The sequence below is a fragment of the Patiria miniata genome, unplaced genomic scaffold (genome assembly GCF_015706575.1).
Source record: "Patiria miniata isolate m_02_andy unplaced genomic scaffold, ASM1570657v1 HiC_scaffold_7, whole genome shotgun sequence".
Taxonomy (NCBI): Eukaryota; Metazoa; Echinodermata; class Asteroidea; order Valvatida; family Asterinidae; genus Patiria; species Patiria miniata.
Window position 1 is genome coordinate 27,397,081 of NW_024037074.1, and position 17,064 is coordinate 27,414,144.

At 38.1% G+C, this 17,064-nt stretch overlaps 1 protein-coding gene across 1 annotated transcript in view; it reads right to left on the minus strand.

Annotated features, from left to right (window-relative positions):
- LOC119745073 (fibrillin-2-like) overlaps positions 1-17,064 on the minus strand; it is a 42,563-nt gene that overhangs the window by 5,588 nt on the left and 19,911 nt on the right. The window contains exons 22-43 of the mRNA XM_038221296.1: positions 16,341-16,475; positions 16,088-16,219; positions 14,979-15,104; positions 14,138-14,275; positions 12,901-13,149; positions 12,176-12,316; positions 11,103-11,231; positions 10,353-10,472; positions 9,842-9,960; positions 8,479-8,722; positions 7,562-7,675; positions 6,470-6,589; positions 6,208-6,327; positions 5,772-5,864; positions 5,432-5,524; positions 4,922-4,984; positions 4,271-4,363; positions 3,504-3,593; positions 2,133-2,225; positions 1,712-1,804; positions 1,276-1,368; positions 425-526 (exon numbers count right to left, since the gene is read on the minus strand). Coding sequence (XP_038077224.1) covers positions 425-526; positions 1,276-1,368; positions 1,712-1,804; positions 2,133-2,225; positions 3,504-3,593; positions 4,271-4,363; positions 4,922-4,984; positions 5,432-5,524; positions 5,772-5,864; positions 6,208-6,327; positions 6,470-6,589; positions 7,562-7,675; positions 8,479-8,722; positions 9,842-9,960; positions 10,353-10,472; positions 11,103-11,231; positions 12,176-12,316; positions 12,901-13,149; positions 14,138-14,275; positions 14,979-15,104; positions 16,088-16,219; positions 16,341-16,475 — 2,700 coding nt within the window. The remainder of the gene's footprint in view (positions 1-424; positions 527-1,275; positions 1,369-1,711; positions 1,805-2,132; positions 2,226-3,503; positions 3,594-4,270; positions 4,364-4,921; positions 4,985-5,431; positions 5,525-5,771; positions 5,865-6,207; positions 6,328-6,469; positions 6,590-7,561; positions 7,676-8,478; positions 8,723-9,841; positions 9,961-10,352; positions 10,473-11,102; positions 11,232-12,175; positions 12,317-12,900; positions 13,150-14,137; positions 14,276-14,978; positions 15,105-16,087; positions 16,220-16,340; positions 16,476-17,064) is intronic.

A 17,064-nucleotide genomic window follows, 5' to 3' on the forward strand; every position in this document is an offset into this window, starting at 1 on the left:
CGTACCTTAGAACCCAAGTAATACGTAAAGAGGGTAACCTACAATCTAACTTCTTGTAGCAGTGATCAATTGACTAACACGTTTGAGAGAAAAAAAGGTCAAACCATGAAGAACTTAACTCATCTTGCTGTCAAACATGACATCACTGTTTTGTTCATGAAAATGGCAATTTGCATTAGCATGAAAATTAAAATCAGCTGAGTCATCTTCTTTTTTGTGCAACACCATCGCCACTTGCTGCATGATTGCCATCATGCAGCAAGTCAATGGTCAATACCACTTTTGGTATCAAAATTTTCGGGATGAAATCGGCACCTTCAATCGAAGGGAAAACATAATTTTTTTTAAGTGATATATATTGCCGAGGAAGCATTGTGAACGCATGCAAATCTTTTGGTTTCAAGGACTCACTGTAAGATCTTACCTGCACAAGATGGTCCAGAATAATCATACGGACAAACGCACTCACAGAAGTCTGCATCAAATGCACCTCCATTTAAGCAACTAGATTCAGCCTGCGGGCACACTAATATGAACACAGAAATCGTATTTTTATAGACTCGTATAATATTGCTAAACTGTGCAAACAGTATTTTCATCCTCATGTAACTGCACGCGACACATCTCATATTTCGAATGTGTTTTATTTAAGTGTTATTTTAGGAATTGGCCGGAATAGATCATGAAAGTCTCTCGACTTATTTTCGGTGATGTCCCTCGGGTATGAGATGAGGTAGGAAATATGGTTGAAAATAAACTCGGAGAGACTTTCCTGGGTAAACTACGGAAGCGGATAATCCTTGAACATCTATACGCATGGGCCCACGTTGGATTCAAACCCGGTTCACAGTGGTGGGAAAAAAACGAAGTAACCTTAATTTAGATTCACCTTGAACATGATGGATGTTGTCATTTATCTCATGTGAACACCATTAAGTCAAAATCGCCACATCTTGACAATCGCATGCACAGTCCTGCAAAATGCGGACCACTGCTGCATAAACCTAAAGTAGGGATGCAGTTGACTTGCAAGTAGTCGCAGTCTCATTGTAATCAAACAGAATAAAGCACGTTGATTTTTTTTGTCCTTTAAATCCTGTAATGGACTGTGCAGGATTTGGCCAGACGTGTTCCCTGCCCCCCCCCCCCCCCCGCCCATGCAGACAAAGATGATAACACGTGCACACTGATACTACACTGCATATTCCATTCATAAGGCTGGTGTTTTTCTTTTAGTGTTTAAAGGTCCGAGTTACATGGATTTTTATTGCATACCTGTACAATCAGCTCCAGTCCAGCTCTGGGCACATGAACACTGACAAGTAGCAGTGTTGAGCGTTCCGCCATTCATGCAAATCAAATTGCAGTCTGGAACAGGGACATTTCCATTAGTAAATTATAATTTATTCTATACAAATAATGAATGCTTGTAAGTGTTATGGTAAGAATGAGTTCACAAGGTGACATATGAAATCTTCCATTCCACAAAATCGAACACGGGCCACGAATGCGAGCAACACGAGCATTGCATGTTAGAACACTTTAACGAAGAATGATCAAAAAGATTGTTGATATGGTCGTGATTTTCTGGCTATCAATTCCTTGCTTAATTTTCGGAGCACAATTGTTGGTATGGTCGTAATTGTTATATGCTTGTGTTTGTTATACTATACATGTATGCGTACATTCCTATTAATTGTGTTGTACTCACCGGAGCAGGTATTTCCCATCCAGTTTTGGTCGCACTCACACTGACAAGTTCCCTCAGTCAGTGTACCGTCATTTGCACAGGAAAGGTGACAGTCTAAAAATGAAAATATCTTTTGTTTAAAGGTACTGTAAGCTAAGTATTATGAGAAAAAAATGTTTGAACTAGGCTTGTGTCGTCTTTGTCACATATTTTGAAAAGTACCCGGTAGTGATTAGAATTAGTCTGAAATTTGAAAGAAAAACCCGAGTTTTCTTCGTTAGGTCGAGAAATATCTTATACATTCAGGAGCGCATTAGGGGTAAACAGTTCATGCTGAATTCCTTTCTCGAAAATAATAATAAATTATCTTCTGGAATAATGTGTGATATAATCAAAAGTTTTCGTAGAAAGATCATCATCTACAACTGAAAGTAGAACTCACCAGAACAGGTAGTTCCAGTCCAACTACCGAAACATGAACACTGACATGTCTGACTATCGAGATTGCCACCATTTGCGCAGCTCAATGGGCAATCTGTGAACATGGTTCAAATTCATTCTTTCATTATGATACCAACTTGAACTAGATGTGTACTTTGTATTAATGTCCAGATAATATCGCAATCGGTTCTATAATCCTTAAAAAAAGGTCAACTGTTTCCCGGGTGTTTAACAACTGCAGAGGAACAAACTTACAGGGGATCAATGTACATTTCCATAACTGACTTTTTGTAGAGGAATTATACAGTCCGATTTAAGGGCTTTTAGTATACAGCAGACATTTTTCAGTTTGCAAAATGGTTTTATGTAGCCCGTAGGTCACAGGTTGTGTCCGAGTACCTACATATACATAGCATACCCGAGCACCTACGTATACCTAGCATACCCGACTAGGTATGAAGTCAACAGCTGGCTCGCAGCTGTTAACAAGGGCGGATCCAGGGGGGGGGGGGCCAAAGGGGGCCATGGCCCCCCCAAAAACGAAACCAATTTTTTTTTTTTTATGTGACATCGCAATAAAGGCAGGCAATGAGTACACCACCATCTTTTCCTCAAAAAAACATTGGTTAAAGTGGTCAGAAATTGCCTCAGATCGCACCACAGAGCATCTAGAATCCAAAAAATTTTCGGGGCCCTTAAGCGGGCCCCGAACCCCACGCCGTAATTTTTTTTACCCACTTTTTGGGGGGTCCAAAAATTGTTTTGGCCCCCCCCAAAATTGTGTTCTGGATCCGCCCTTGGCTGTTAATCGAATATTTTCAGAACCTGTTCTCAGCGATGGCGAGGTGCTAATCATTGCTAAGACTGATACTCTTTGTTGAGAATAAAACAATTCCTGACTCAATTATTTCACAGGACGTTTCAAAATATTATTTAATTACGATCAAGTTTAAGTTTAGCTGTTTCTAATACTTTTCAGTGTTTGCAAGTTATCCTGTTTTTAAACCCTTGTGCAGCGTACAGTGGCTGCCAGTAACAGAGCTTACTATCCCTTGTCCATACAGCTTGTTGTAAATTGGACATTTCACGCAGTTGGAGGCTATGTCACACAAGATACTGAGTATGAATACTTACTTCATGGTGATCCATAAAGCTCACTCTTTCATAATGACATGGGCTCATATTTCCTCACCCAACAAAGATGATTGTGTTTGATATGCAACAAGATCAATGTTCCTACTGTAAGGTATGCTGACACCATGCAAACTTTACATGAAAGTCAGGGGAGATCATGCATTTTCCATTAAATTTTCAACGAAGGTAAATGATACACAACAGTTGGGTATTTTTAAAACGTATGCACAACACTTACCAAAGCAAGTCGTTCCAATCCAGTTACCTGTGCATAGGCATTCACAGGTTTGACTATTAAGCTGTCCATTCCTGCATACCAGTGAACATTCTGTAAAAAAAACAGATGGCAGTCTTCAAGCACTTCGAAGGGCGTACTATTAAGTAGAAGGCCTACTTATGTTAGCTAACATTTGATATGCCAAGAAAGGTTTAACACTGCATGTGAACTGCAGACAAGCTTCTTTCACCTGTGTAAACAAACTTCAAATTTGAGAAAAGTTGGAAACCAGTTCTGAGCATCATTTTCAACAGGCAACTCTAAAAGTAAGATTGGATTCACCATCTTGCACTAAGTGGCATAGTTCATGGAAACCTCTTACGCAAACGATGATTTTCCTGGCAATAATGATACATTTGTGTTATGATTTGAAATTTTACAGGGAGGGAGTGGGCACAAGAATTTGGTTTGAAAACGATAGCCTATGAAAATGTATCCCTGCTGCGCAAAAGTGCTGTTTAATCTCGAGGTTTTGGATATTACTGAGGAGCATGCATTCTTGATAAATTTGTTGACAAAAGTGACGATTATAGAAAGGATCATGCCGAAACTCCCCCCCCCCCTTCCAGCATCACTCCAGGAGAAAGCGATAGAACAGGTTGGATAACGCAGCTTGTTTTTAAAATATTTATGTGTCGTTTGGTATAGCTGAATATAGGAAAATATTTCCTAAAAACCACCTAGACAAAACTAATATGACAAAGTATAAATTTTGAATGTTAATTCACCAGAACAGTCATTCCCTGTCCAGTTCTGATCACATGTACACTGGCAAGTTGTTTGGTCCTGCGCTCCATTATTGAAACAGGGGGACGAGCAAGCTGAGACAAACATGAAAAAAATAAGTGTACAATGTTAAAATATTATACAATTTAATTCCTTATACTTTGTTGCTTTATATATAAATATTTATATTTTAACACCAACAAAAACGAGAGCACATTAATAAATGCAACTAGATGTTTCTTGTAAACATTAGGTAGTTAGACAAGTTCCTGTCATGCTTTCTTTTTTGTTTTAGAAAGACAGAGGGGAATAAATTAATTTCAAAAGAACTGATTTAAAACACACACACAAGTGTGTATTTGCCTGCAATCGGGGACCCCCTATTGTCCCTCTTTTGTTCGTAGTCTAACTTTTAAGGAAGATCTTCCACATGTTTTGTACACGATCGTCAATTGGGGACCCTATCGTCCTCTATTGTTCAACGTCCCCTATTGCATGCGGAAACAAACTCACGCACACTGTCAATTGGAAAACAATAGGTAGGTCATGTGATTTTTATTAAAATACAAGTTCATGTTTTATTGTAAGAAATTTAGAACAAGGGGCTAATTGATATACATTTATGTTCAGATAGTGTCCAATTCTTCACCCACCTGAGCACTGACAAGCACCGCTGAACAGATTTTGTCCTTGTGGACAGCTATTTAAGCCGCAATCTAATAAATAAAAAGAAACATTATCCAAATCAATGTCGAAAATATGGCTTTAGAATTTATTTGTTTAAATGCAATTAACTCATTATTTTATAGAATGTATTTTTTACATGTCTTTAATTTTCTGTTAACACGGGAGATGAATACTTAATGGTGGATGTAAATGTGTTAGCTATAATCATGTCAATTTTTGTTTTACAGTTCATTTGCATACACTTCCAAAGCGCCCAATTTCCAACATAACCGAATGGCATGATTTTCTGCGTCTGTCTATATGAGTCATTGTCAGTAGCTAGCCACGGCAAATAGCACTGACTTCACAGACAACATTTAGCGACGCAACGATTTAAATCGTTTGTAAAATACGCGTTTAACACTTTCTGCACAAACTTGTATAACTTTTCAACCTCCCAGCACAGGAGAAAAGGAAATGGGAATCAATATAATTACCTGTACAGGTTGTTCCACTCCAATCGCCTGCGCATGTGCACTGACATGTAGTAGACACCAGACTACCACCATTCCCGCAGTCCAATCCACAATCTGCCAACCACATAGCATGTAGTCCATAAACAACCATTCTACATTGTATTTATTTTCTGATTAATTCATTTTCTGATTAATTCATTTGCATGACATTTTGTTTCGGGGTGGTCCTTGGTACAACTACAAACCCATTAGACTTAGGAAGTGATTTAGCTTGATGGAGGTTTGCGCTTTCTGAGTGCTTTCTAGTTTGTGGGGTTTTTTTGTTGGTTTATTTGTTTTATTTATAGTTTTTTTTACTGACCTGTACAGCTCAGCCCACTCCAGTCGTCAGCACATATGCATGTGCATTTTACACGATCGAGCGTTCCCCCATTCGCGCAAGTAAGGGTACAAGCTAAAAAGAGAACACAGAAGCAATCAGTGTTCGTCTCATATTCCTGTTTCGAGTCTCAAAACATTTCTCAAACTGTTTGACATAATTACAAGGGCGTAGATTGGAATTTTTTCCATGTTGTCAATACTGAAAAAATAGTTATGTCCGGTAAGTAGTTTGAAAGATGTTCATATAAATGTTCACGTTTTCACGTTTACAAAGTAGTGCTAAGTCTTTACTAACAGCCGTTTAACTGATATCCTTAATTGACACGACATTATTGAAAGAATCAAAATTGTATCAAAAACCTAATACACAATGAAACTTCTTATAGTTCAACGAGCATAAAATATAAACTTGTTACCTATTTCACAGTTTTGCCCCATATATCCTACACCACAGCTGCAGGTGTACCCGCGAGGGTTGTTCAGAGCGTTGTTACATGTTGCTCCGTTTATGCAGTCGTTGCCCATTTGACAAGGTGCTTAGGAGATTAAAAACAATCAGATCGAAGTATAACCCAGAGGATGGTTAGAAACATCTCATGTTAATTTCCATTCTGACATAAGCTACAGATAAATGCAAGCATGTCAACCGACTCAAAATAGACGTTGTTTCATAGTTACCTATCATTTCGCACTGTGGGCCGCCGAATCCTTGACCACATGTACAGGTGTAGCCAGGGTCTGATGACGAGTCAACTGCGCACCTCCCACTATTCATGCAAGGGTTTCTGTCACATGGTGCTTGGCAAAAATAACATAAACACATTAGATCACAAAAATAAAAGAGACAAGATGTATGTCTGTTCGAGGAACAGAACAAAGGGTTCTTCCGCATGATTTTTTTTAAGGAGTTTTTGCGTTTCATGTTTAAACTGAGTTCCATGACTTTCTTAGTTGTTCGTGTAGTTCTCAACATATAGGACTTTAAAAAATATGCAACTTGAAGATGAAATATAATGACGCTGATGAAGTCATCACGTCTTTACTCCACTATCCGTTTGTAACCTGTCCTTGTTCATATAAATGCAGGTTCCTACCCAATCGGATTTACAGTTCTCTGGACACAAAATCATTAAATATAATAAAAAAATCGTATCGGTGATCAGTGATCCGTTGAACATAAAATCGGAAAGGTGCCTGTGGTGGGCTTTAAAAAATGCATTGTATAACAAACTGGCAGGTAATAGACTCTGTCCGGGTTTAGTGCATGACCTACTCACTACAGTATGACTAGTGTCAATAAGTCACAACTCTTCCTTGGTAAGTCCACCATAAATCCAAAGTCAAAAAAAGTCAAATGAACTGTGACGAAGACCTTCCTTTTCTTTTTTTCATCCCCAACCCTTACTTTTGACCAGACCTGTAAATTGACGTTTGTAATTTACTTGTAACCGCACCCTTTATGGAATTGTGATGAGACTTGATATCATGGCTACACAGGTTCAATTAAACTACACATTGTGCCCATGGGAATTTTGATCTAAATATGTACATGAAACCTCTAAGCATATAACATGCCCACACTATGTGCACAGTATCGTCGTTCTAGCGTATATCACACCGCCTTGTCAATATTGTTAGTTAAACACAACATGCATTCCAAAAATGAACAGAAACTGAGGAACTGAGCTTTGAGAGTTTTGTAAACTTCAACCTGTGATTTTAAGATTTAATTAAATCCCACGAAATGAGTCTTAAGGACATTTTACCTACCGACTTGACAGTTTTGTCCGCTGTAGCCCGGTGGGCAGCTGCATGTGTATCCTCCCTTGGCCAAGTTGTCTTCAATACACTCACCGCTATTCATGCAGGGCGCTGCATCACACTCTGGTTACAAAAAAAAATTGCTATGCTGTGAATGTCACATCTGCTTGTTAAATGAAATCAGCAAAATACTAAAAATGCTGTTGTACAGCAATGGTGGTGGATATATTTAATTTGTCGATCAGTGACACGGCAACACAGAGTGTATGTAAAATTGCATTTTTGTTTTAGTACAAAAGTACATAAGTTAACTTCTAAGGGTTTGGGGATGAATACAATTTATACTTAAATCCTCAATCCAAATTGTTTTCGCTCTATTTTGATGATGGGCCATTTTTCAATAAATATGTTTGATTAAGCTTCAAAAATGAGCATTAAATTCACACAGTATTCTTATAATTCTACAAGATTTCAAACTACATTCAGTTAAGAGCAAAGCAAAATTGTAATAATTACATTTCAACTCTGATATGTAAAAGCCCATGAATAAAAATAGCATAACGAGATTTAACTATTTGTCATTGACAAAATTGTAGGGTATATAGTACAAGAACTATTCACAAAAGTCTTCAGGTCAATAAGAAAGAGGATTTTTGGTGACTTCAGCCCCTAGTTTTCTCACCAAGAACAGGTGTGATTTAGAGGAAAATGTCCACAAGTGGCTACCACAGGGAAGATGTTATTTGCAACAAATACAATTTAGAAACGTGCTATTAGCTAAACCGCTTGTTTTTTCTTTTGTCCTTTCATTTTTGTTGCACAGAGTTTGCAGTTGTAATTTTTGTGAAAATAGTGATTGGTTTATATTCGGTTGCAGATGTAGTTAGGCCTATTCAGAATCACTCATCTTGAGTGCGAGGACTTACTGGGGTCGCCGATGATGAATGTCCGTCTGATTAGCTTGTGGTTGGGAGCGAGCTGACCCCCGCTGCTACCCATCAGCTGGTCAAGCAGTGCCATGATGATGTCCAGATCCGAGTGTAACGAGCCACTGTCGAAGTTGATGGCCAACTTCAGCAGAGCTGTTGAGTCCGAGTTAAGCGTCAAGTCTGTGACAACCACATCCCTGAAGGAACTTCTCAAAGGAGAAACTTGGAAGGCTTCCTCAATCTGAGTGCAACGTGAGTCATAAAGAGGACCAGCAATTCAGGATGAGAAGCCATGTTTAATATCTAAAACGTTCAGACAAACTGCCACGCACCGTCTAAAGATTTGAAGTTTGAAATGTTTATTCAACATTTTACAAAAGCCTCCACCAGTATGTGTGTGGTTGCACATAAGAGAGTCAATGGGCAAACAGTTGCCATTTTTCATGGTAATTGAAAATGTTTAAGTCACACTTCTTCGAATGTCATCGAATTCTTTATGCTCCCCATGCTTTAGCATTTAAACAACTGGAATGCAAATCTCATTGATACAATTGTAGGTATCCATTTATGAAATGCTGGTCATGTTTGCAAGGTTGACGAAAAATGCAAACAGGTTGTTTTATTTTTATTTCATTTAAACATGTAAGCATGACATTCATACCAGAAAAGTCGTTTTGCATCAGAAAAACAAAACAAAATGTTGATAGTACTTAAAACAAGGTGGTTCTCCAACCGTGCGTCTCACCCGCTTTCGCGATTATCTTTAAAGAGTGACCCTTGACCGTGGTGTGTGGTGTGTGACCTTTGACAGCATTATCATTTAAAGGCTCCCATGTTAAATCTATTACACAAGTTTGGTTCCAATTGGACCTGAACTTTTCAAATAAGACAAATTTTACATGTTTAGCCTATTGTGCAACTTGACTTCAGATGACTTTTGACCTTGGTATGTGACATTTGACATTATTATCATATGAAAATTCCCATGCTGCAGCGCTATGACCCAAGTTTGGTTCCAGTAGGACCTCAGCTTTTCAAATGAGACCAATTTTACACGTGCAGCCTATTTTACAACTTGACCTCAGACAACCTTTGACCTTGGTATGTAATCTTAGACATCATGATCATATGGGGGTGTTCATGTTGCATCTGTGACCCAAGTTAAGTTCCAATTGGAATTTAACTTTTCAAATGAGACGAATTTAATGAAACTTTAACTAAAAACCACATGAATACATACATACTACATACACACGTACTCACATAGCAGTTGCATAGTCTCTTTCCTTCACACAGTTTAGGCGAGACAAAAAATATAGATGTATTCTAACTTAAATTGAAGTTTTCGTAATTTACATACCGAAGTTTTCAAGTCTTGGCGAAAGGTAACAGAGCCTGCTAGCAAATCAAATCCAGAACTGCCAACAACCATGCCACTGATGATTTCAAACACGGCAGATGCATCTTTTGAATAAGCCACTGAAAAAAAATAATAATTCGGCTAATTAATTTGACCCGACAGCTATTAACTAATCCGAAAACTTAATCGCTTTTCACATGATGACCCCCAACTAATGCCAGAAACATTGTGCTACCTGTTTGTACGACGAGTATTTCCAAAAATAGCTAAGACAATGCTAAGGTCTTTGCAAGAGGCTTCTGTGGGTGTATAATGATGCAGGTTGCAACATCGTCTTTCCGTGTATCCATCTTTTCATTGTTTTCTTTTCTTATGTTTGTGTCCTACTAAGCCATGCTTACATTGTAACGCTTTCCTTCTTACATCATGTGGACGATACATTTGTTATTTTAAGTGTAAATTCAGAAGAAAACAAAACATTTATGCAACAAATTTAGAACAACAATATTACCCTGACATATTGTGCCTAGCTGATAGAATCCTAACATGCAGATGCACTCATATGTCCCCGGTAGATTGGTGCACCCGGAGTTGGCCATCGTACATGGAGAATCATCACATTCATTTACATCTACACACCATGAAACCAAGATGCCAACAAACATTTCGTAAATTCCAAACTCGCTCATCATTTTAGCAAGGAACCTTTCTGAATCATGCCAAATAAAAATCAATCAAGTCCACTGATGACAAATTCTTTGTTCTTTAATTTAAACGGACCATCAAACCAAATTTATTGCTTTGACTGGTTGGGCACTTGATTCCTTCTATGTGGCAACATTTTTCAAACCGCTAAGTGGAAAGTTTGTAGATTGAAATGAGTTCACTTGTTTTTCAAATCCATACGCAGAAAAAAGCAAAAGGCCTTAGTTAAAGCAATTATTACAGATTTTTAATGTGAACAAACATTACATTTATTCCAGGAAAGGAAATGTTGCTGTGTCTTTAGCAACTTTTATATAAAAAAAAAAATGTTATCACTTGAATGGGGAAGGTTGTTCTCCCCGAATAAACATATTTGCTCTTTGCTAGACATTGACAGTCCTTACACTGAAAAAAAAAAGATTAAAATAATGGAATTGAAAATGTGTTGATGATTCGGTGAGAGCTAATGGTTTCAAACCACAAGGAGGAGGAAAATTATAAACTGTCACTAAATCACTAAATACACTTAGAAAAAAAAAATTGTTTCATTTATTACCATCACACTGGCCCCTTGCATTCTTTTCATACCCCTCCAAGCAAGCACACATGTAGCTACCAACAGAGTTGTTACATTTGGAAGTGGATGAATCGCAGGTGTCAAGATTCAGAGCACACTCGTCAACATCTGAAAGGGGGGGAGAGACAAATAAATATATATTATATTCTTTTGGTATTCAGTAATTGACTTGCCTGATGATGAGCAAGCATTAGTGGGCAAGTTTAATTCTAGCCTAAAGCTCTACAGAATGGGAAAAACAAGAAGCATTGAGCTTGTCTAATCGTTTGCATCTTTGCGAAGGAACTTCCCTGAAACCTGCAAAATCAAGAACTATACAGGAACCCTATGGCACAATGTTTGTATACTTCACCTCTCAGTGAGGAGGGGTTGTGGCACAGTGGAAGTTAAAACAAGGGGGGCAGGGGAGGAAAAGTTGCAATCCTTTGGAAAACGTTGTCTTCTTTTTAATTAAAAATCAGCATTTTATTCTGTTTTTATTTCTTTTTTTTCTATACAAAAAGATTCCCATTTCCACTAACCCCAAAAAGGAAATGCTACTGTCATCAAGCCCAAACAGAGGATATGCTTTAGCTTCTGTTTTGTGTTGTTACAGCTCTGAAACCTCATGTTGGAAGATGGAGGTTCTGGCAAGACTGGAATCCGTATACATTTACATTTTTTTATATCTTTGGCGGGAACTCCTTCCCTAGTGGCTGTTTCCCTCCATTCTATGATCTAACCCCTTTTAAGAGGAATATCAATTCCTACCTTCGGCTTTCCTGAATATTGATTTTCTTATATCAAATTTTTGCGTCTTTCTAGCCCTTTGCCAAAAGTGGCTTGTATAGCCATTCTTGGTGCGATTTTCGAAAGAGATTAATAGACAAATTAGAACTCACGAAACGTTGGAATCAAATTCACCCAAGTTAGAATGTGCTTGTGCGAGTTAGCCGCACATGTTCTTGACCTAGTGTCGCATGTCACCGCGCGTGTTCATACTCCAGCATACGTGTAAACTTCACCATTACGGTTTTAACTAGTTATATTAAAAGAAGCGAGAGGGTATATACCATCGCACTGTCTACCAGCTGGGAAGCCTTCCGCAGAGACGTAACCATCTATGCAGGAACACATGTAGCTACCGACATTGTTCTTACAATCAGCAAGGTTGGCTGCAAAATCATGAGCACCGGTCATGCATTCATTAGTATCTACATACAGACAAACACACATCAATTCTCGAATCTCAAATTTGAAATTCAGTCTTGTGGAAAGCAAGTGGGAATTATCAACTGGTCTGCAAATGTACTTGACTGTTGCAAATTTGGTATACTAACAGTATATACAGTGTATACACTCTACACAATCTGGCTGAAAAGAACATAATCATTCAATGGAGTCTGAAATTCAAAACCTGCTTGTCAAAATACTGGTAACTTCTTGATCGATGTTAAGTTTTGGGGTTAAATTAACTTCAGGCTATAAATCCTCTTCTAACTAAACCCTCGTTTTAACCCCTTTTATCGCTCACTTTCTCTCTCTATCCATGACTTTAATTCTTGTTTTTAGTCGCCATTGGACTTGTTTTGGCTATTACAAAAACAAATTAGATGGTTTAAAAACTTAATAAAGTTAGTTGGATGTGTTTCCATTATCAAACCCAATACCCATTACATGTATCACTGATAAGGGAAAATTCAGCAGTATCTGGATATACAATTATGTCAATTCGTGGGTACATTTGGTGAAGACAGGCCACAAGCAAAATTAACAAAGGTTGATCAACCATATTTACCTTCACAATATGTTCCGTTTCCTTGGTAACCTTGGTTACAGCCGCAGTGGTAGCTCCCATCAGTGTCTTTGCACGTAGCTAAGTAGTGACATGTGCTGGGATTATCTTGGCATTCGTCGATGTTGACGCACGAGGTAAAGCCATCACCCCTGAAACCAGCATCACATGTGCATAGATAGCTACCTTTGTTGTCCGTGCAGGTGCTGTTGGTAGCGCATGCGGAGCTTGCAGTCTCGCACTCGTTGATATCTGGCGGGATTTTTTTATTTTTTTTAATAATATATCTGGGCTCATCAAACTAAAAGGAAGAGTGTATCGTTTGCAACTACCCAAAAAGTCACTGACGAAATTATTGTTGACAGTCTTATTTGGTTTAAAGAAATGAAACTAAACTTCCTGTTAAAATATTCTTTTAAGCTGCCTTCTAGTACGCTTTCGTTTTAAAGAAAGCAATACAAGAAGGACATTTCAAAAGATGTGTCAAGTGACGCATTTTTGGAATTTTCCGTTTGTATTTATTTTGGAATTCGGCAAATCCGTGAATGGGTGAACGCGAGCGTTGACACGATGGACACGCTTGCGCGGTTGCTGTTATTCGTCAGTTAGGTGCGTGACTTTTGAATTGAAAACGAGATCCTAGAGTATTGCTTTCTCGGAATATACAGCATTCAAAGACCTAAAAATTCATAAGGTTAGTTGTTTTGCACCCGTCTGTAAATTTTGAGCAATTTTGATCTTCAAACGACAACTGATATACCCTACCTTTAAAGCTTGCTTATACCAAACCCCAATTGCTTTAACTTTACAGAAACTAAATTATTCTGGTCCTGGAAGATCCCAGCTTGTTTCAATTAAAGTGCACTCACACTAAAAAAAAGTATGACCAACTTCAACATTAGCATCATCTGAGTAAATTCGAAAATTAGGATAATCTCTATGGATCCTGTACATGAATAGAAGATGGCATTTCCCCCGCAAGAGCGTCAGTGGTAGGAACTCATAACATGGGTGCACTGATCCTGAGCAAAGCGTTCAAGGGTCGCTTCAATGTGTCTCTCCTAACTTTATTAACAACCACAAAGGGGCACTTGTGCAAAACAATCCATACTCTGGATCATTTGTATTCCCAGCAGAATTATTCCAACATTCCAAAAGTGAACCATAAGAATACTTTGCCACAAGCCTATAACCTGGCACTCATCTATGTGTGAAAGCAGGTTATCATGTTTGCACGTACTTTGGCAATTTTGCCCGTCCCCTTCGTATCCTGTGGTGCAGTTGCACTGGAATAAGCCAACTAGATTGGTACATGATGCAAAGGGACTGCAGTTGGCATAGTTTGGGTCGTTGGCAGGTAGGGAACATTCATCAATATCTGGGGGAAAAATCGAATTTAAATGTCAAACGATCTATGATTATTATTCAATTTTCATGACATTGTGTTGTTTGGGACTGGCTCGTTTTCTACCAGAAAATGTCGGAAAATAACTAGGAGGCTTTGATAATTCAGTGATGATTTCTGCCTCAGTCAATAACATTGTGTCGATAATTAGCTGATAATTTCTCGTTTAGTTAATCAAAAACCACTTTGTGCACATGGAGGCTTCTTTTTGGAATGCCAAACATTTCTCAAGCCAAAAACGTAAAGAAAATCAATCCACAAACTCTTTCATTGAGACACGGAATAAACACAAGGACACTGAAAGCTAGATACATGACATCATTGTGAATGCTAGCCCAGATGTTTTCGCTTGGCAAACGGTAAAAAAAATCATCCATTATATCTATTTAAAAAAAAACACCTGTCAGTTAAAACAAAACATCTTACGATTTCTAATTGTTGCCATCCCACTAAGAAACACATGTACCTTAAAAAGCCAACTGCATAAGAAACTATTGAGACAAATATTAGTAAATCAACTATGTCAATAACGTGGAAACTTTAAACAAAAAAGGGGCAAATTAGTAAATGTGTAGTTTAGTCAGAAGAAATCCACAAGTACACTTCACGGAACAAAACAAAAAGAAAAACGAAGCGTCATTTAATTCTTTATGGAACATTTCACAAAGTACATTACCAAAGCACAACTGTCCTGTGCCAGTAAATCCGTCTTTGCATTGGCAGGTGAAGGAACCGTTATTGTTCAGGCAGTCAGCGTCGATGTGGCAATCATTCAAAGTGTCGTTCAAACATTCGTTGATGTCTGTCATAATTAGCAAACATAAAAAACATGTTTCAAAAGAGAAATTAAAAATGATCTGAAGCGGGACCATTGCATTTCTCCCGAGTTGTTGATCCCTTGATTCTTTACAATGTTAGAACAACACGACTACATTACATATTTGGCAATGACTGGGTGTGTTTGAATAGAGTAGTTTCGGATACGGCTCTGTGGGTTGGTGCAAGTAACATGCTGCACTGACAAATCGTAGCCATATTGACAATACTGCAGGTAAGGTTTATTTTGTCTTCACTGGTCTAAGATAAATAAGTCCACAACCGACCTTCAGAATTTGTCCAACAAACAGTAGTCCAAAAATATTTGAAATTTTAAACTCAGGTAGGAATAATCATTTAAATTACCAGGGAAAAAAAGAACCTTAAACATGCTCCAAGTGAAGAGGAGACATGTGTCAAATTCATGTTGAATATTTTCGCTTGAAATGGTGTTTGGAAGAAAAACTAATGTTTAAGGTGGTTTCAGATTACAGGGCCCATGGGCACATTATTTGTTACACGCGTTGGCAAGGAAATCCAATTACAAGACCTAAACAATTCAAGAATACATTGTCTCTGTTTTCTCAAAATGTATCAAATCCAGTGAGTTAAAGTTTGAACAGGCCAGCTTTAAATACTGTGCTGATGAATGCGAAGCTGCTACCCTGACAGTCCTGAATCCTCCAATTTTAATATGATTTTGCACACCCCTTAGTGAGTTAGGGCTAAACAAAATACAAAATGTACAAGAACAATCTGATCCTAGGCACCTGTAATAAACTGTGTAATCGGGGGTCAAATGTGCAATTGGTATTTCAAATTGCATATCATTTTGTGGGTTACTTCTTTTTACAATAAGAAGCTTATAATGTGCATCTTGCGAATCATGTTTGACTTTGATAATTATTCTTGTTCACGTCCATTGAACACAACATTAAATGAGAACGCTCAACAGAAAAGAGTGCTAACCTGAGCAAGATCCGTTGAAAACGTCGCTGCTGAAGCCAGGCCTGCAGTCACAAGTGAAGTAGGGTTCTTCATTGATGCACATCTGGCTCATAGCATCGCAGTTATGAGTATCAGCTTGGCATTCGTTCACATCTAAAAAATCATGAAATAATGCCGTGATTGTTTGTCAGAGTTCAACTTGACGTATATCACAACGGTAAGCTAAACAAAATTGTACTTATTAGTGCCTAGTTTCATTGTAAGATTGACATACCTGAGCATGTCCGTTTGTCACTATTGAGAGCGTAGCCGGGATAGCAATGACACTCGTAACTGCCATCCAGGTTATCACACATTGAGTTGGCACCACACATGTGAGGGTTGTTTAAGACTGTACACTCGTCGATATCTGAAATGCAGTCAGAAAAGATGAAGCTCTAGAATGGTCTTAACAGTTTCACCTTTGTCACAAGTGCACATATAATGGAAGCTGGCAAGCCTACAGGAAAGTGAAATTATTGAGTTGGGAGGAAAAAACATTCAAAGGTAAGTACTCCAGTAACACCAAGTAAAGGGATTAGGTGCCAAATACTCATTCTTTACCTTTAAGTTACTAGAACTTAAACTTCACAAACAATTTGTGGAAGGCAAGGACTGTAACAGAGGGTCAGCTTCCACTCCCCAATCATACCCCACAAACCTTAAGTCGTTCCCGTAAAGCAAACAAAAAACGAACAAAACAATCCAACAAACAGACGTAACTGTTTATATATGCACTTTTAAGGAATATTTTGTATCGTGTCTAGAAATCACCAAGACACTAGCTTAAAGTTTAATAGCAATTGCCATTTTGCACTGCATTGTTACAAAGTCAAAAATGACAGCAATGTCGACCTTCCTACTAATACTCGTCTTCATTTATTCCTAGATCGGTCAACTTTCTCTTGTCCAAGCCAATTGGTAGAACAACAAACACACGAAGGTATCATATTTACTGT